General features: G+C 39.1%; 1 protein-coding gene across 1 annotated transcript; it reads left to right on the top strand.

Moving 5' to 3' along the window:
• The first annotated feature begins 919 nt into the window (after positions 1–919).
• LOC124605337 (N-alpha-acetyltransferase 40) lies at positions 920–5,416 on the top strand. Its single transcript, XM_047136943.1, has 3 exons — positions 920–1,101; positions 1,384–1,854; positions 5,148–5,416. Exons 2-3 carry the CDS (start codon positions 1,384–1,386, stop codon positions 5,343–5,345), a joined length of 669 nt encoding a protein of 222 aa, XP_046992899.1. The 5' UTR covers positions 920–1,101; the 3' UTR covers positions 5,346–5,416.
• Positions 5,417–21,335: the final 15,919 nt, after the last annotated feature.

Here is a 21,335-nt window from a genome sequence, read left to right as displayed (position 1 = left end):
TAAAACAACGTTAAAAGTTTCCACAATCCATTTCAAATGGTGGTATTCACTATGGCCCTAAATGGTACAGAATGGAACGAGACATCAGAGTCGACTTTTGCCATTGGTGTTTTTGTCGTGGGCGGGGGCATCTTGTACTTCTGCGTCGTCTCAGTCTTTATTTAATTATTCGGCTTTGTTCTCTTGTCGCACTCCCAATTTTCCATGACAATTTATATATCTTTCTGATAGGATGTACATGCAAAAGAGAGACCAAATATCTGAAAACGAATAATGGTCACGGTTTTATAATTCCTAGACAAAGTAAAGGTTGGTTGGTTGGTTGATTCGGAGGGAGAGACAAAACAGCGAGGTCATCGGTTGCATTGATGAAGCAATTTTAAATTTCACTCTATTGAAGGAGAAAAATACAGTTGTTTTTGCGTTAGTTATTATTTAAAAGGGAAAAAATTATGGCTAATTCAAACTAGCCCTATTTGTAAGCGGTACCTTATGAATATTGTTTGATGTGTTCCTGTGTATATAGTTTCGCTACAAACAAATCTAGATTTTTTTATATGTTTGGACGACATTTTTCTGGTTGTTGCCATTCTCAGCGGTTTGCCATACGAACTTTGACCAGAATATACGTTATGGAGTCTGCTTTGGTGTTTGGTCATTAATAACCTTTATCATTGCTAAAACTTCCTGACTGATCTGGCTTTAGGGGTGTGGGACGCGTAAAGGTGTAAATAAATAAAAGATGAGCAGCTCGTGGAAACTTAAAAGGTACAGTGTATTAACAATAAATCATCACTATATTGTTCAATATAATATTTGTACATCGGATCAGTAAAATCTGGTTGCGAATGCTGGCGTTTCTATGGCGTCTGTAATAATTACATATAGTTAAGTCTTTTCGATTGGTTCTTTGACTGTACCATGTAGGCAATTTTATGGCGGGAATTTAGTGTGCGTTGTGTGGTGAAAATAGTTCCGCTGTCAAAAGGAGGGAGCGTTGGATGAATTATCAAGAAGCCTGTGTATATAATCGGTTTAGATACTGAGGCTCCGAAGAGGAAACATCAAATTACTTGCCCAGAAAGTAGTTGATTATTGACGGTATGTTTTTGCAAATTGCATTACTGTTGATTTTCGCAAATTATGTTTAATATTTCTTTTTTGTTTATGTTGGCCCTTACGATGTTACGTATTTGTGTGAAGTTGGCGAACTTACGTCAAGTGCTGACAAGAACGGCATTTGTTGGTTATTCAGAATACATTAATACGGTGACCTTATTTCTAACACAAAGTTACGGAACCGTTTATGTAAATGTGTCGAATGAGTATAATGTAGGAAAGGAGGCCATTCTTCTTTGTAGTCATGTTTAACGTTATTTTCAGATGGGGCGTAAAACATCAAAAGGAAAGGAAAAAAGGCTGCAGCAGAGAGAGGAAGCTCTTCAGATAGCTGCTGCCAAAGCTGTAGTTGACAAAGCAAATGCTCAAGAAGATCCTCTAGCACCATTTCCTGCCTTCAGAAATTTCAACAAAAATGGAGTTGAGGCAACACTTTCTTGTGTTAAAAGTGAAAACATTGACAACGATACGTGGAATTGGATTTTTAATTTACTGGAGTGCAATATGAAACCGTTGTACAACTCTTGCAGTTGGGGTTGGAATGAGAAAGTAAAGAAAGAAGAACTGACTGATGAACGAGCATTATATCTTGTAGCAAGGGATAAGGAGGGCAAAGCATTAGCATTCTCGCATTTCCGATTCGATTTAGATTATGGGGTAGAAGTTTTGTATTGCTATGAATTGCAGCTGGAAGCCGCGGTTCGGAGAAAAGGTCTGGGGAAATTTATGATGCAGGTAAGATTGTTTTGTTTGTGTATATATTTAACTGTTTTCGAAATAGCCACAATTAATTGATTTCGGTTCATTCTGCGTAAATTCATCAAAATGGGCAATTTCTCAGCCTCCAACTCATGTTTGGATGATACTTGGCACATTTTTCAATAAAGAGATAATTAAAAATACAAAAGTATATCATTTTCGCTCCTCTTTCATTTCGTGGCATTTCAAAGCTTGGAAGTTCAGACAGTTTTAATAATGGCGCAAACTTACACTTGCCAACATCTTGGAAATTATAGTTTTTAGTTTATCAGCCAAGCTATCTGAAAATTGATTACATATACAAGGAATTTAAACATACCAAGGTAGGAAAAAAATGTATACTTGAACTTTATAATTTTGCAAAGAAAGAAAACTTTCACCTTTGTTTTATATCACATAAAGAGAAAAGGATAATTCTCAAAGTCTATTTTGAAAATAATCCTTAGTCTGGAATATTATATGGCAAAATAGAATTAGTAGGTTTTTGTTCTGTTATGTTTTTCGTGTTATATGTCAGTTTTTTTATTCTTGTTTTTCAGTGTGTGCTCAAAAATTTGTAAAAATTATTTTATTAACAGTTCTGAAGTTTTTAGTGTTAACTTTCATAATAGGTTTGTTTTAAACCTCACAAACAAATGGGAGCATAAATGTAGTTACATAGTCCCAGCAAAGAATTGCAAAATATTTTCATGTTTGTAGCTACATTTCCTGATCCAAGCAACTCGTATAACAATCGTGTAATGACAACTTGAAAAGGGAAATGCAGAAATTCAACTTTAAAAATTAGAGGAAACTGTACAAGAAGATTAATTAGTGCAGCAGGCACTGTATCTTTCTAAAGTTTTTTCTTAGCAGAATCTAACTTGAGTAGAGGGATGAAGCAGAAACCTGAAGTAATTGACTTTTTGAGCTAATAAATTTTTGTCACTGGAATACACAGTCCAGAGTTGGGGACTATTGCAAGCTCTGATTCCCCCACCTGCTTGGACATGTGTTGTCATTAAAATGGTGGATGCACCTATTTCAATCGAATATAATATTGTGACCGTAACACTACTTATTACTCATGCGAACAAACGTCAGTAACGTGTGAAATATTTAACTACAGCAATTAAATGAAACTAATGGGACAATTGCAGGAAGTAAGGAGTTTTGGACAGGGACAAAGGAAATATACAGCTATAATAATAACACTATTCCAAAACAAATATTAACCTAAAAATCAAATGCACGAAAATTCTCAATATTAAACACAAGCAAAAAATGGAGGAAAAAATAAATAAATCAGTCATTGGTACAGTAATTTTTGATTGGCCTACGTAGCTCAAACTAATTTCTAGGTACTATGAACCCACACACAGCTCCAAAACCCAATACTGCAAATTTCACTTGAATGTTATGGCAGCTAACATAAAGCCCACAATACACTTCAGATCATTAGATCTGTTAGCCAAACCTTCACGTACCTTGCCTGTCTAAAATGAAGTCCACAGTACAACAAACCAAGAGTCACGTAACTGAACACATTGACTTCACCGTATTTGAAATGTCTCTTTCCACTCCAGGTTAGACTTGAAGCTATGCTACATACGTCTCACTATAGCCTTAATTCGATATGCAAAGCACCTTCATTTCATTTCTAGTTAAAGCAAATAGTGATTATTGCAGAATATTCACAATGTTATTATGCATGGTCATTGTAAATAAAAACTGAAATTATAAAGTGTGAACCTGTCAGCAGCCACAGCTTACATTACATATGACGTCTGTTCAAAAAATTGCAGAATTTTGTCCACAAAATTATTCTGCTCTTACCTTTTCTTATGTGCATGGTCTCCTTCAAGGTACTCTCCCCTCAATTGATACACCTGTCCCAATGTCGTTTCCACTTCCAGAAGCAGTCTTGGTACACCTCTTGCTGGATCGTGCACTGCACCATCTGTAAATATTCTTTTATCTCATCTGTTGTTCCAAATCTTCATTCTTTCAACAGGGTTTTCAACTTGGAAATAAAATAATGTCTGCAGGGGCCTGGTCTGGGGAATACACATACAATTCCCCCCCCTCCCTGGCACATACCATCTAGAAAGTCGGAGCCTAGCTTGTCACAAAACCTTCAAAGTACCTCGTTCAAGCCTTCCACTCTATTTGGAACCAGAGGTCCAAATTCAGTTATGGGCATAGCGCTATAGATTGTGAGCTTCATTGAAAGTCCATGAACAATGCTGGTGCTCTTGACCTTCTCTGCCATTCACTGGAATGATCAAAGTATTATGCAAAATGAGATCATTTGGACCTGCGGAGGAGACTAGTAACCTTTGAATTGGATTAGAGCATAAAAGTTAATGTCTTGATCACACGCTAGTTGATTAAAATTGATAACAAGTTTTGACTTCAGGCATCACCAAATCTAAAAATTACTGTAGTGACATGTAGATGCATAGCCAGTTATGTATTACCTCAGAGCCCATAAATCTGATGCTGTTTGTTTCAATGTATGCCACATTCTGCAGTTGACTACATCCTGTTCTTTCCAGGGTTGCCAGGATAGCCTCTTGAACAAGTTGAATGAGGTCCCCAAATACAAACATTATATGCAGGATGTGATCCTTCTTATCCTTTGCTTCCATTTTCCTAAGGAGTCCTCTAATTCGCCATAAATTTGAACTGTTAATGGTTAACAGATTCCTGCTGTTTTGGGATTTCTTCCTCCTGGTGAGAGACTTAAGGGCTTCCCGACTTGTTTGACAGTCTTTTTGTTTTGTCTATCTGCGACCCAACATCTGTGCTATACAATGAGTAGCAGTCTATCATTTTCATAATATTGTCATTATTCCATCCTGGATTTTCCATTGTTTGATGACCCTATTAAATTTCACCACAACTGCTTATACATAATATGAATGTCTGCAACCTCTAATAGTCAAAAGTAGAAAATTCTAATTTTCATTTTTCTGTAGCTTAACATTTCTCATGGTCCAATTCAGTTCATATTATGAATGCAACATTTTCGTGGTTCACGTGTATCTTTGTATGATAGAATTTATATAAAGTGCTTTCTTGTAAATCAATTGTTTCATTGGAAGCAACGTGCACAAGGCATCCTCTGAATCTTCATTGAAGTAGTGTTTATTCATTAGTATTGAAACAACATTTTTTGTAAATTTACGGACAAATTGAAACATTTCAGGTTGTGCTGGGGTAGGATTTAAAAACTTTATAATGCTGCAGACTGGTAAACATACATTAAAAATTGGTTTTTGTTATAGGTATTGGAACTGATGGGATTTTCAGCCAAAATGAAAAAAGTTGTGCTGACTGTCCTGAAGCATAACCCAGATGCAATGAATTTCTTCACCGCCCTGAGGTATTCACTGGATGAAACCTCTCCAGAAGACAACTTTTATGAAGAGTTTCCATATGTAATTCTCAGTAAACCAAATAAGAAGCTGCTGTCATCAGTGTAATGGATTGCTGAAAATTACTGAAAATATTGACTATTGTGTTTATCACAAATATATTGACACATTTTATTCAAGTAATATTTTATCATTATATAATCGCGTCAAAACTGCCTTGAGTTAAAGAAGACTGCCCTTGCAGCAAGTGCCAAACTTTCGAGTTGTGTTGTCTGCATCAATCCTGGAGATCAATCCATGCCAAGGATCAGTGTCTGTAAAATTAACTTTCGGAGAAAAGTCGTGAAAGCTACTGTATTAGGAACTCAATTTCCATTGCCGACTGAGTGTAGAATAGTTTCCACACTGTGTTAACAAAATCAGTTTGCATCTGTTTGCTCGCATTCTGTAGATCACTTCAAGGAAGATGATCTTCAGGGATATGGAACAAGTCAAAGTATACATTAACAAAAACAGAGAGATCATATACAAGGAATGTTCAGAAAGTAAGTGTACTGTGAGCATATCAGGCTGTGGGTGTTATTTTTTAAGAGTTTGCAATAGTGCGTGTTAGAAGGGATGCCTGACCAGAGCGAACATCGCAGGAACACAGTAGTATTTAAACTCATGTCATGTCCAGTTGCGTGAAAAATTTCAGTAACAGATCCCACCATGTGCTGTGATCAGCTCCCTACTCGTGGAAGGAACAACACCTACTGAATTTTTTCCCAAATCTTAATGGTTTACAGTGAAAGTGTTGTGAACAGGGCAAGGGTGTTTAATTCTTGTAGGGAATTTAGTGGAGGCTGAACAAACAGCCATGATGAACAGAGGAGTGGAAGACTTTCCATTTTCAAGGAGTTGGTACAAAAAAAATAAAGGATGCTGTTTGTGAAGACTACTAATTGTCAGTGGGTGAAATTTCTGCCATGTTTCCACAACTCTCCAGATCTCTCTTACATGAGAAACACTGAGATACTGGAAACTGTGCTCAAGATGGGTCCTAAAACAGATGACTAGAGCAGCATGAGATAAATTGGGCAATCCACCTGCTTTGTTACAAAATGAAACTTCTGGGACTCATTACACGCCACGGACAGGAAGACAGTTATCACAACAGTGCCACACTAAATCCACATCTGCCAAAAAAATTGAAAATCATAATTTTGGACAAAAAACAATGCCTCAGTGTTTTGGGACCAGAAAGGCATCATTTTGGTCAAATTTTTGCCCCGGGGGGGGCTGTCTGTTTACAGCGATACCATGATGCTAAAAAAGCTCAAAAGGAACATTCTAAACGAAAGGAGGGGCATGCCACTAGAGGAGTGAGCTTGTTGCACAACAATGCCTGCCCTCATGCAGCCTTAGCCACAAGGCGCTCTTGGACTTAATTGGTTGGGATGTTTTGAATTGTCCCCAGATTTCTGTGACTTGGCTTCTTCAGAATATCATCTTTTCACCTTCTTGAAGGCACACAAGTGGAATTAAGTTTTCAACCGACAAGCAGGTGCAGAAAGAGGTTCTGAAGTGGTGGAAACAGCTCGTGGGAGACTTCTTCAAGGAGGGTATAAAGAATCTTGTGCCGTGGCTCGCTACATGTACTGAACAGGATGGCAGTTATGTAGAAAAATAATTAACAAGTGTATCAACAGTACCCCGTAATTTTTTTTTCTTTTTTTTTCCAAATACACTTTTTCTGAAAAAAAAATTTAAAGTCTAGTACACTTACTTTCCAAACATGCCTCATACTGACACTGTGTACTGTACTTACAGTAAGATATTGCCATTCTACTATATGCTATGCAAATTTATACCAGCTAAATTTAATAAAGTTAGAAAGCAGGCCTCTACTTTGAGAAAAGCTGTTGCCTCTTCAGATATTTTGAATAACTACTAGGTAGCTTCTAATAGTAGCTCAGTTATTAACTTGATTAGAATGATACTTTTCAAACAACCTACTTCTATAAATGCTCAGTCTATTCACAGTGCATTACTCTTTGTCATGCAGCTTAACAACTATCACTGACACTTCCCATTTAGCTAATGGAACTTATCAACCTTCAATAAGGATATCAAGGTAATTTGTTGAAAAAGTTGCTAATGAGGTAGGTTTATAATTTTCTTTTAAGCTGGTAGGGATTCGCAATTAATTTTCTTTGTAAAATTTAAATGGGGATTGCAGTCGGATAAACAATATTATATAGTAAAGTGGCAGCAGGAGAAATAGGACACAAAAGTTGGGGAAATGTGCAAGCTTTAGGAGCTATTGGGTCCTACTGACAGAAGGATTGAAGGGAAAAGGTGATTGGTGAGGTTTAGAAAATTGAGAGAATTCTTGAAAAGTCTCCCAGAACCCTGAGTGAGGAGATACCATAAGTTCTGCCTTCTCATCCTGTCTGGTAAGTCTCCCCTGATCCAGGGTTCTGAGTGACTTTTTTGTAAATCTCCCAATTTCCTTACCTTGCCAGTCCTGTTCCTTTATCCCATTCCTTTCCCTTCTATCCTTCTGCTAAAAGGAGCCACTGGCTCTGAAAGCTTGCACATTTTCATAAATTTTGTGTGTTTCCTCCTGCCAAGCCATGGTGAGTAGACTTGATCTATCTAATCTATACCACCATATAAAGATGAGTCATTTCCTAATGTTGTTACCAAAATAGTAAAAATATAGAGCAGTTCTTGACAGATTTACTTACAATTTTTACATGATACTCCAATAAACGCCGAGACGGTCATAGACCACACTTTTGTAATAAAAAAAATTTCATGATCAATATACTTAAAAATTTTAGATGGATAGGATGCATATTTTTTATAGACATGGTAAATGAAGAAATATATAAAATGTATACCACTATAGAAAGGCAAGTCACTGTTTAACATCATTGTGAAAAATCTCGAAAGCTTCGTACCCAGTTTAATTAAAACTTTGATATGGTTTATAATAAACATTTGGGTAGACTTAGGCTATATATTTTTAATATACACGGTATATAAATGTACATATATATGCTTATAATACAACAGGGGAATCCTTGTTAGAAAAGTTCTTGGCCATTGTGGTTCTAATTTTTTCACAATACTGTGATAAATATTCAGACAGAGGCTGTATATTTTTTTAAACTATAATGTACAGGCTTTGTGTTAAAATAAACTGAGAGAAAAAAAAATTTGTGCTGTGCTATACTGTGAAAATGTGTGGTTTCATTATCTTTCCCGCAGTCGGTTTTAACTGCAATTGTGTGGTGTTTAAACATTAGACAAATTGTTTGTCATACATATTCTGTCTCCTTACATACAATTTTAAACAAAAACTTTATACATAACTGTGTACTGTTTGCTTTCGTCACAGTCGCTTTTAATATAAAACAGGAAAATTGTATTTATGGCTTAGCGGCTTATGATGATAATACTTCTGCAAAATATGAATCGTCCAAAACTTTGCAATTCTGCCGTTTGCAGATTAAAGCGGTGTGAAATAGTGTCACTGAAGCTATTGTTCTCAAAGGTGCAGCATTAAGGGAGGTGAACAGAGATAGGGGGTAGGAGGCGACGCTCAGAGAAGGGGGGCGTAGAAGGAGATTAGGATGTATATCCATTTCCCATACATATTTAGCAATAGCTAATCATTGCCAGCTGTCGCAAGGTATATTTTCAAAAATTTCTTTTGTTGATAGATTACTTAGTATCATACACAAGCAGATAAAGTACACATGCCCATTATGTAATTTTCTTCACTAACATTTTGAAAGCATGCTCTATTGATAAGTACACCCTCAGCAAATTTAATATCTTCCTCAAGTGTTTAACCCTTTTTGCCTGTGCGGTACACCCAAACTATGTTCAGAATTATCAAGGTTGCCACAAGTCCTGGAAATTGGGAAATTTCAAACATGTCAGGGGAATTTGGAAAAAAAGGGAAAACCTTGGTTTTGTCTCAATAGATGAAATGATTTGTTTACTGAGATGTCTTGCACTGTCACTGGCTGGGCGCAGCTGAGAAAGTGTGCCACTTCCACACTCCCTCATTCTTTCTGTTTCTCCCCTTCCAACCACTCCCCTCATCTTCCAGTCAGTGCTGCCACCACTTCTTACCGGTAGCCTAGCAGTGAGAGGCAGGGAGGCGTGAGGAGTGGTTTATTTGGATCTGATTCTCAGAGATAGTTGTGTCTGAGTGAATGTGTGTGCGCGCTCTCATTTCCTGACAAAGGTTAAGGCCGAAAATTTAGTTGTGAGAGTGTGATTGTCTTTTCTACACTCCTGCTTGCAGCTCGATAATCATCTTTATGGCGAGTTGCTACCTATTCTCATTAGTATTGATGCTCAAGAGTATTTGTGCAAGTTATCTGTTGCATGGATTGATCACTGCAGTCTCATTTCGACAACATGGTGCCAGTGACACAGGAATAGCTGGCCACGCTAGTGGATTTCCATAATAGGCCAAAATCGCAGGGCATTTCTGCAGGTACCTCTAATGGATTGGGCCTGCCGATCTGAAGCATATTGTTTCCCACTAATCCAGGCCCTGCCTATCAGATCTGCCTACAGGCCGGGTCTGTCTGTGTGCGGCATAAAGCAACGGATTTTCATTGTTCACCCATGGACCCTGGACTGAGGTGCTCCTTGGCAGGCCAGATGCCTCAAGCGATGGATTTCAGGAATTTCGACTCCCCCCAAGTACAGTACAATATTTTATAGACATTTTATTTATAGTAGTACATTTTGACTCTTCAAAAGCAGTTTATATATTAGAAAATATGTACGATAAGAAGAAGAAAATTTTGGCAGTCTCTGGTGGTTTGTGCACTATATTCTCATAGATTTCTCGAAAGAAGAATCACACAATACTTGTAAAATAGTAGACATAACACAGTGGATAATAACCAGCAATAACGAACATAGTAGAACCAAAATTTTATTGGCAGTCACCTGTAGTGGTGGTTTACACAACTTTTCCCTGCCTTATACATTTGTGTCAAGAGGCATACTTTTTTTCTGAGGTTATTTCTGAAATCAGTGAAGATATTTTAGATCTGTCTTGTGACTCCAAGGAAATGCTTGTTTTTGTCACCATATTTGTTTCATTTTATTGAAATAAAATAGTAACAGTGGTCTTAATAAAACACACATACCATTTGGTTTGCTTCTTCCATTTAAAAAAATAAATAAATAAACAGTTTATTACAGTAGATGTTGTTGTTAGTATTTAAGATTTTTGCTAACATGGGGAGAAACGCAGAAGTCCTTACATTTTTTTCTCAACTTATGTCTTTACTTACCCTCGAGATCACAAAATTTGTCAGAGAAAAATGCTAAAACTTGTCTGGAAATCGGAATTTCACGTGGGGAAACTTGCGGCAACCCTGGTTATGTTAAGCATTTGAGATTGAAAAATGGCAAACGGAACAACTTCAAATTTGTAAGCAAGAGGGCACAAATCCTACAAGTAAATGCATTTGGCATTGATTGTACAGTTTACAGATGAGAGCACCTTCCCTGCAGGCCGGAATGAAGACATCAGTAATGTTGGACCAAATTTACATTGGTAGTCATCATTGAAAGAGACAGTTAAGTAACATTTTCGTAACCATTTGTTCACTAAAGTGGCAACAATACCAGGACTTCAGTTTTGGCGAAGAAATAATTATTAACAGTAATCTACATATATACTCTGCAAATTGTGTGGCATAGGGTATTGTCACTGCAATGTTTATCAGGGCTTTATCCCATTCCATTCATGTATGGAATGCAGGAAGAATGACTTTGTGTATGCCTGTATGTGCACTGTACTTAATACAATCTTATCCTCACAAACCCTATGGGAACGATATGTAGTGTGGTGTAGTATATTCCTAGTCACCATTTAAAGCCAGTTCTTGAAACTTGTTAGTAGACTTTCTCGGGTTAGTTTCAGTCTATCTTAGTGTCTGCCAGTTCAGTACTTTCAGCATCTCAGTGACACTCTCACATGGATCAATTACACATGTGACCATTCATGTTGCCCTGCTTTGTACACATTCAATATCCCGTGCCAGTCCAATTTAGTATAGGTCCCATATACTTGAACAGTATTCTAGAATAGGTCACACAAGTTATTTGTAAGCAATGTCGCTTGTAGACTGACTGCATTTCCGTAGTATTTTACCAATAAAAGGAAGCCTGTTGGATGCTTTACCGACGACAACCTATGTGGCCATTCCACTTAATGTCCCCACTAAAAGTGTTAAACCCAAGTATTTGTATGAGTTTACAAATTCCATCTGTTACTAATATTATAGTCTTAGGATATTTTGTTTTGTGTAAAGTGGCCAATTTTACGTTTTTGGACATTTAAAGCAAGCTGCCGATCATTGTACCACTTAGTCTTATCAAGATCAGATAGAATGTTTGTATATCTTCAGACTACATTTCCTTGTAGATAACTGAATCATCTGTGAAAAGTCTGAGGGTACTATTAACATAACCTCCGAGTAAGTGTAGGTGTGGTACTGAGTCCAATGCTTTTTGGGAACCGAAAAATACTGCATAAGTCTTTTGTTGGGTCAAGTTTTATACCTCGGTCTTGTGACTCCTCTTTGGACTATTGAAGGTTTTCACTCTTCTCACTTTTTTAACGATTTTTCACTCACATTTTTTGGCTTTTCAAATTTTGGTCCCCCTGCTGCGTTTGACCTCCCCTTTCAAATTTCATTGAAGTCCAGGACATTTGGGGCAGGACGCTGTACTGTTGTGCACTATCTCTCCGCTGTGCATTGTTATCTTTTGCACCTACCAATCAAGCAGACCTACCTTGCACCCAAAATACAGTGCGGTAGCCAGTCCATCATGGTGGGATCATCATGTACCCTCCTGGTGGTAGCCTCCTAACAATGCAGGGATTGCACTGCTGAGCATTAGCTGTGACCTTCCGTTGAAAGCCAAGTCCACTTCGAGGTACTGGGTCCCTGAGCATAGGCCACTGTGCCAGGTGGCCTTTGCCTTGGTGGGGTGGTGCTCACGGATGGAGCCTCCGATTGGAGTGAAGGGCATTGGGGCAGATGATCCACAGTGAAACAGATCAAATTTAATGGTGGTGTTGTCAACACAGGAAAAGTGATACAGAAGTTTAGAATCCTAAAGCATTTCCATCACTGACCACATCTCAAGACGAGAGCCAGGCAAGGAGAAATGGCAGTGAATAGTTTTCTGAGTTCTTGGTTTGTTGCAGCACTGACGGTGGCGCTCTTGCTTCAACGAAGCCAATGTTCTTCATTGAAAATATTGAAGATCAGTTTGGGGAGGTTGCGGCAATAGAAAAAATGTGAAATGGAGCCTTGCCGATCAAAATATCACATTCCAACCAATTGTGGGTACTTCAGGCCTGTGTCAAGTTAAGAGATATACTATTCGTCATTTCTCCTCATAAAAAGCTCAGTAGAATTCAAGGTGTTGTCTTCCATCAGCATCTAATGCTACAAACTGATGAAGAGCGAGTCCTTTTTGTTCGCCGCATCCAGAAGGGACCCATGGATAATAGAATGAACAATGGAACTTTTATCCTAGCCTTAGACAACATTTTACCTGAGAAGGTTAAGGTCATGGTTTATAGGTGTGATGTCACACCTTACGTTTCTCCTCCAGTGAGATGTTTTAGGTGCCAAAGGTTCAGATGAATGTCCTCATGCTGTTCTAATGAGGCTGTTGTAGGGCTTCTGGATGAGCAGCACTTGTGACGAACCCCCTCAATGTATCAGCTGTCCGGAAGTGCACCCTCCTCATTCACCGCAATGCTCAGTGTTACAAGAGGAAAAGTTTGAAAGACTTCTTCCAAGTAATATGGTTTCCAATTTTGTGTGTTTTGTATCACAATCCACACCTCCCATGATAACAAGGTCTCACACAGCAGCTCCTGGCCCTGGTTGCATTCCAGAACCATCCCCACAGTTGATGGAGGGAACATCAGCTCCCTCATCCCTTACTGCTATACCATCGGTGGTTCCCACGCCGTCGGTGCTGCCAGAGATGCCAAGTCATCCTCTGGTGTTAGAGATGAGGGAACCTGTCAAGTTGGTCCTGTCTCAAGACAAGGACCAGCAGTCACAGGTTGGGACTTGAAGAAAAGTATGGTCCTCTTCTCTCCCAGAAGATAAAATGGGGAAATCTTCACAGAAATCGAAGTTCCTGAAGGATAAGCGGAAAGATAGCTGCTTTCTGAGGCTTTGGATGTTCCACTCCCCAGCTCTGCAGCGGTTGAGCCCATGCACACAGGTGATGGATTCCACAGTGAGGTGAACCACAACTTGGTAGGGAAGTAATTAAACCCACCTTTTCCATTCACCATTTTCTTAGACCTGACTCCAATGCTCCTTCAATGGAACAGTAATGGCTACTTTCGCCATTCGATTAAACTCAGTCATTTAATGACTACTTAATCTGTAATTGGCACCAAATACATGTTCTTGAGGGGGAAAAAACCTCGTTTCACAAAGCGCCTAATATCCAGTGCACATTGGTCTATCAATTATTCGTATGACTAAAAATAAAGATGATGTAACTTACTAAACGAAAGTGTCGGCATGTTGATAGACACACAAACACACACACAAAATTCAAGCTTTCGCAACCAACGGTTGCTTCGTCAGGAAAGAGGGAAAGATGAAAGGATGTGGGTTTTAAGGGAGAGGGTAAGGAGTCATTCCAATGCCGGGAGCGGAAAGACTTACCGCAGGTGGAAAAAGGACAGGTATACACGCACACACATGCACACGCACACACATATCCATCCGCACATATACAGACACAAGCAGACATTTGTAAAGGCAAAGAGTTTGGGCAGAGATGTCAGTCGAGGCGGAAGTACAGAGGCAAAGATGTTGAATGACAGGTGAGGTATGAGCGGCGGCAACTTGAAATTAGCGGAGGTTGAGGCCTGGTGGGTAACGGGAAGAGAGGATATACTGAAGGGCGGGTTCCCATCTCCGGAGTTCTGACAGGTTGGTGTTAGTGGGAAGTATCCAGATAACCCGGATGGAGTAACACTATGCCAAGATGTGCTGGCCGTGCACCAAGGCATGTTTAGCCACAGGGTGATCCTCACTACCAACAAACAATGTCTGCCTGTGTCCATTCATGCGAATGGACAGTTTGTTGCTGGTCATTCCCACATAGAAAGCTGTGAAGCCACACACAGACGTAGACGTTCCAGGAAATGAACTCGCTGACCATCTAGCTAAAGGTGGGACTACAGGAGCTCAATGTAACCTCGGTATACACGGCACAGACTTACGATTACAACTTTGATGCAGTGTTTTGAGGCTCTGGGCACTAGAATGGCAGGCTACTGTGACCCAAAGCAAGTTGAGAGCAATTAAAGGTTCCACTAAGGTGTGGCAGGCCTCTTTCTAGGCCTATACAATTGTTGTCACACCCTTTTAAACTCATTTACTTGCTTATATAGTTTGAGCAGCCAAGTCCCCACTTTTTTTCAGTTTTTACTTTTTTACGTGCTTCTCTCATGATAAGGAGGGACTGATGACCCAGTAGCTTAGTCTTTAAAACACACAAACATCATCAGCAGCAGCAAACAGTGCAAAAGATTGGGTGCACACAATAATACCATTCCTATCTTAAGGCTATCGCAACCAACAGCACACAACCCGGATGCGTGAGTTTCCATGGTGAGTTTTGCTAATTATATGTGCATCTGTGAAGATCACCATCTGTATTCTTACCTGTAAGGATTAGCACGACTGGTTCAGACAGATGACTTACAAAGCAGTTTTTCTTATGTAACCACAAATTTTCAGTTGTGACTACACTTTAAAGAAAACCAGCATTATTTTAAGGTAAGCTACTTTCCCAAGTTAATAAATTTTTTACCCCATATATGATTCCAACATGTCACATGACTAGTAGTAGTTTTTTGGCATTATCTAACAATTTGTTGTTCGAAACTAGTGCCAGCAGCCTGTATTCCATCGTTAACAATAAATTTTCTGTGCGTTGTTCTAAGTAACATTTCAGCTATATGAAATAAGACAGATTGCTACTCATCACGTAGAAAAGACAGAGACAGACATGCACAATGGAAGATCGCAACTATTGAGGTAAATCCTTCATTGGATGCGGACAGAAACACTCACACTTGGCCACTCCCTCCACAGCCAGATTATAGTGGATGGTGATATGGTGTGGGGGTAGCAGAATAGGAGAGGGGAATATCCTGTAGTACTTCCTGTGAGAATGTGCAGAAACATCGCGGGTACAGCATGGTGAGCTGCTAGGTGCAGCATTAGGAAACCATGCTGCAGGGGCAAAAGGAGAGAAGAGGGAACAGACTGTGCAGGTGTGCTATAGAGAGAAAATGCATCTGGCAGAGACTGGAGTGAGAACAGAGAAAGGGGTAGAGGCAGGATTTGGGACAGGTTCTACTGAAAGTTGAGACCAAGGGAATAACAGAAACAGTTTCCACCTGCGCAACTCAGGAAACTTGGTGTTGATGGGAAGAATCAAAATGGCACAGGCCATGAAGCAGCCGTTGAAGTCAAGCACAAATTTCTGCATTGTGCACTTGGAAAATGTCCCTGTGACATATCACTCATTGTCATAACTGCAGATCCATCTCTCAAAATACACAACTGTTCAATATTGATTTTATTCATTTACCTCGAAATGAACAAACAGCTGTCACAGCAGGTTCCTAAGAAAACTAACATACTGCACAAATCAACAACAAATTTGGCTGATGTTTGCTGGGAACAATTCATCAGCAATCGATGTTAATGCCAAGTGAAGCATTTCAGTTATATGTTCCAGCTCACACACTTCCATTTTCCACCTTCCTCATTTATGCTGTCTTAGCCACTAACCTGCATTTTGGTCTTCGAGATGACCGTCTTTCCTGTATAGTGAAACCTCTATATAACGATTTTTAAGCGACAACGAATTCTGAACGCCACATAGAGGAAGACTTCCGACTGATAATTATAAAATTCAAGTTGAATTTTGCTGAGGCTATATTACAGAAAAACACAGTAAATGATACAAATTAAAGAATTAGCTGCAAAAAAAAAAAAAAAAATTGTTACATAATTAAACTGTAGATTGCAACTTTAATCAAATTTTCACAAAAATCTGTGAATTGACATAACTTTAACATCGTGTACCCAGGATTTATTTGTAGTAGTCAAGCAAGTAGGTTTGCTTCCTATTTCTTCTGGACTGGATGAGAACAATTGAGGAGTGTGATGGACTATGGGCATAATAGGCTAAATCGATTCCTCCACATTTGAGTTACCCGCCCTGAAAATTTCAGATCGATATCTTTCGTTTAGGCTAAGCAGTCACCTTGAAAAGGCAGTGGATGACTGGTAGTTGACACCTTTTTTACCACGTACAGATTGTGTTTCAACTGTGAGCTGTGTTGTGTGTTGATTTGTGTGATATGTTGACTGAAGTGAGTGGTAATGAATCGGAAAATGACTTTACAGAGAAAAAGAAGAGAAGAAACAGTGGGGAAAGTTATAGAAACAAAACAGGAATGATCGTGGGCACAAAAAAAAATTAAGTCTGTAGATCGATTTTGTCCAAAAGAGTGTAATACAATAGTGACATACCAGATCCAAGAAACAATATTCAATCTCCTTGATCATTGTGGCGATAAATCTCAATAGGATGCATTTATCTCAGGAGCGGGGATAGAAATGATGTTAAAGAAATAAAGATGATTCCCAAAACTAAGAACAGAGAAAATGTATGAGTGTATTCATTTTCTGTCCAAGGATGTAAAGTGCCTATCTGGAGAAATTTGCCCCTTCGTGTGCTGAACATCTGTGAAAAGCGCTTAAGAACTGTGCAGAGGAAGGTTCTGTGAGGTGACAGCTTTGAAGATAGAAGGGGTACGCATGAAAATACACCCCATATAATGGGTAAGGAGATTTGTGAGTGTATTAAGGAGCATTTAGTAACAATTCCTCACACAAAAAAACATTATGCAGCATCAAAATCAAGCAAGTTGCGTTTTGAGAACACAAATTTAAATATCAGGATATTATTCACTCTCTTTAAAGAGTACTACTGGGCAAAATAAGGTAGTCACGTTAATATGAAATATCATGCATATTACAAGTTCTTCAGGACATTGAACTTTGCATTCAGACAACATAGGTCAGACATTTGTGACTTTTGTTCTGATACTACTACAAGGCTTAAATGTGAAGAAAACAAGGAGCTCAAATGCAGATTAGAGCTGCACAAAAACTCTGTTGAGGCCTACTATGCAGAAAAAGCAGCTTGTTGCATGTTTGTGAATCAGATGACAGTACACTGTGCTTAGAATTTGATTACGCAGAGAACTTTCCTGTACCAAAACTGGTGGTGAATGCTCAGCTTTACGAGGGTCACTCCAAAAGAAATGCACGCTATTTTTGTAAAAATACAGATTTCTTGGAAGAATTGTGACAGGTGATGAAACATGGCTCCATCATTTTTCACCAGAGATGAAGAGGCAATCAATGGAGTGGCATCCTGCAAATTCACCTAAGAAAAAAAATTCAAAACCACACCTTCTGCTGGAAAAGTTATGGCTACGGTGTTTTTTGATTCTGAAGGACTCTTGCTTGTGGACATCATGCCAAGTGGGACAACCATAAATTCTGATGCATATGTGACGACACTGAAGAAACTTCAAGCTCGACTGAGTCGTGTTCAACCACACTGGCAATAGCAGGATGTGTTGCTGTTGCATGACAATGCACGGCCACCTGTAAGTCAAAAAACCATGGAAGCGATCACAAAACTCGGATGGGCAGCACTGAAATACCCGCCTTACAGTCCTGACCTGGCTCCATGTGACTGTCTTCTCTTTGGGAAACTGAAAGACTCTCTTCGTGGAACAAGGCTTGAAGATGATGACTCCCTTGTGCACGCTGCCAAACAGTGGCTCCAACAGGTTGGTCCAGAATTTTACTGTGCGGGTATACAGGCGCTGGTTCCAAGGTGGCGTAAGGCAGTTGAGGGGGATGGAAATTATGTGGAGAAATGACAATATTGTTCCTAAAGGATATATCTACGCGCTGTAAAACTTTCAAACATGTAGAATAAAAGATGGATTTAAAAAAAATAGTGTGCATTTCTTTTGGAGTGACCCTTATATAAACGACTCCTCTGGATGTATGTTCTTGATGTACACTGTCATAATGATACTTAAAGGGCTTTTTACTATTTTATGGAGTTCAAAGGCACCAAACTCCGTTTGCTCATTCCTCCATGACTCTATATTCAAGAAGCTTGAAGACTTCAAGGATATCTGGGATATATACCGGTATATATTTTCTGGTGCTGCAGGAGGGCAAAACAAAAACTTTGTTATGATCGCTTTTTGCCCGTGGCTAGCAAAAATACTTGGAATACGAGTATCACACATCTTCCCAGTACGTGGCCATTCAAATAGTCAGTGTGAACAGATTTTTGGCACGTATGGAAAACAAGTTGAAGAAGAGGGAAATCGTACATTCAAAGGAAGAATATGTCCCAGTCCTTAAACAATGCAGGGAGAAACCAGAGCCATTTCAACTCATTAACGGAAGTCAGCTTAATAATGATTGGAAGAAAACTTTAATGGACTACTTCTTATCAAAGCCACAGGGGAAATTTCCTTTCCAGTTGCAGTCATTTGTGAGGATGCACTTTGGCAGTGGTGGCACAATCGGAGCTTCTGAATCGTATTTTAAGATCTTTATACCCTTTAAGTTCATTAAGAAATCAACAAGACTCTCTGAAGATATTTCATTTTTGTCATTAATAGAGAAACCAACTGTAACAGCAAAGTTGAGGGAAATTTTCAAGTCCTGTTGCGCTTCCTTCCTAATACAGTAACAGGCTGGTATGAAGAACTTCTGGAGAGAGTAAACAGTGAGGAAGCTTTTGATCCTGAACAGGAACATAAACTATAATGGTCATGAACATATAATTTTTCTTAATGTGCAGCTTAACTGGGTAAAAAATAAATAAAAGCAATATTTCAACTCAGTTTTAATGATATTTTGTAGAGGTATCATAATTTGATGGAAAAAGGGTGTAAACTGCTCATTATGTTTTGGATAATATATCACAAGTAGAAGAAATATCTTCAGTTGTAAGCAATGATTCTGTATATATTAAAAGTATGGTATAAGACAGAATTATTATGTCATTGAAATAGCATTGTTTTTCAATAAGATATAAATACGCAAATCTTCAACTCACTTTTACCAGAAATGCATTTTTCATACTTACGCCCATAGTTCACCGAAGTCCTCAATTGAGAAAGTTGAGCTATTGTTGTGTTCTCAAACTTATGGACCATAATAAACCACCAGAATGTTTCAGCTGCTATAGTTTATGAAGGCACAGGGTCATCTATCTCATTATTACTTTCATTTGCACTTCGATATTCTGTGTTTTTCTCAGCAGTAAATCCTCAACATTCAGCACTCCTATGGTTGCCACATTATCATCTATAGTCACAAAGTCCTCTAAAGTGACAATTATTGCCTACTAATTCAGGGAACCCCTGTAACTCACATCCAGCTTCTTTCATTGAAGCAACCATCTTGATCTCATGAAATCCTCTTTTCTTGAAACAGTTTTTGATAGTTTCAGCACTTTCTTCCCTCCATGAATACGTAATCAGATTCATAGCTTGTGAAATATTTAGCTTTGAGTATGGGTTAATTTCCTGAATTTCTTTGGTCTGTGTCATTTAAGGCCAGCATCTCCACCAGAATGATGTCATGTAGAAGAAGGTGTAACTAGATGAATAACAAACACTAATTCACTTAACAAAGGTTTATTCAGCACTTGCACATACAAGAGGGTGGAGCAAACTGCCATTGGCCTGAACACATATTTACAGAACACTCCAGTACAACGATTCTTGACATTTGTGGATACTTCTAGAATGTACTCGAACCGAATATAGAAATTAAAATTTTGCAATCCAGATGTGTTTTGTACTCACGACCCTCCATGCCACAGTTTAGTATCATAACCACTACACCACTGTGGTACTCAGCTTCTTCTGCGAAATTGCTCCTTCCTTAAGAGAACGGCGTCTCAGTGTTACGTCATCCTAGTCTGGGAACAAGTCATTGGTCCTAAGTATTCCGACTCCCGATGACTGGTGCTTGCCCTGGCGGTGATCTTCTTACAACTTCTTTTGCCACTATGCTCTTCATCACCTTTCCACTTGTTGCCTGTCACTGGAGCTTTGAATTTACCCTGGGTTGCAAGATCCTTATAGGGCTCCATTCGAAGGACGTGGACCGTGTCCCTGGTCTTTCGTCATCTTGTGTCGGAATCGAAATCTTCAACTTCATAAGTAACATCAGACAACTGTCTTATAGCCTTAAAAGGTCCAAAGTAGCGCCTGAGGAGTTTCTCAGGGAGACCAACCTTCCAAACAGGAGTGAAGATCCAGATGAGGTCACCAGGCTGGTAGACAACAGGGTGGTGGCTCGCATCATACCTTCGGCGATCATTTCCTTGAGCCTGCAGCCTGTGGAATCGAGCTAACTGCCGAGCTTCCTCAGCTCTGCTTAACACCTGGCCAATGTAGTCGTCGTCGTCCACATCATCAGGATGTAACGGAAACACAGTGTCCATCGTCATAGTTGTCTCCCACCCATGCACCAGGAAAAAGGGCATAAATCCTGTGGTGTCTTGTTTGGCGGTGTTGTAGGCAAATGTCATGAAAGGTAGCACCTCATCCCAGTTGCTGTGCTCAACATTGATAGCATTTTGGTCAAGGTCTTATTAAGGCGTTCAGTAAGCCCATTAGTTTGTGGATGGTAGGCAGTTGTCATGTGATGAGTAATGTTGCACCGACGGTTTATCTCTATTACAAGATTCGATTGAAAAACTTTCCCTCGATCCGTAATTAACAACCTTGGGGCACTGTATTTTAACAATGTTTTCCACGATGAATTTGGCTACCTCGGATGCTTTGGCTGTTTTCACGGTTTTTGTAGTGGTATAGCGTGTCAGATAATCAGTGCAAACAATAATCCATGTATTGCCACTAGCAGATGTTGGAAATCATCCGAG

The sequence above is a fragment of the Schistocerca americana genome, chromosome 3, assembly GCF_021461395.2.
Source record: "Schistocerca americana isolate TAMUIC-IGC-003095 chromosome 3, iqSchAmer2.1, whole genome shotgun sequence".
NCBI lineage: Eukaryota > Metazoa > Arthropoda > Insecta > Orthoptera > Acrididae > Schistocerca > Schistocerca americana.
The sequence above is the reverse complement of the archived record's forward strand: the minus strand, read 5'-3'. Positions and strand labels throughout refer to the sequence as shown.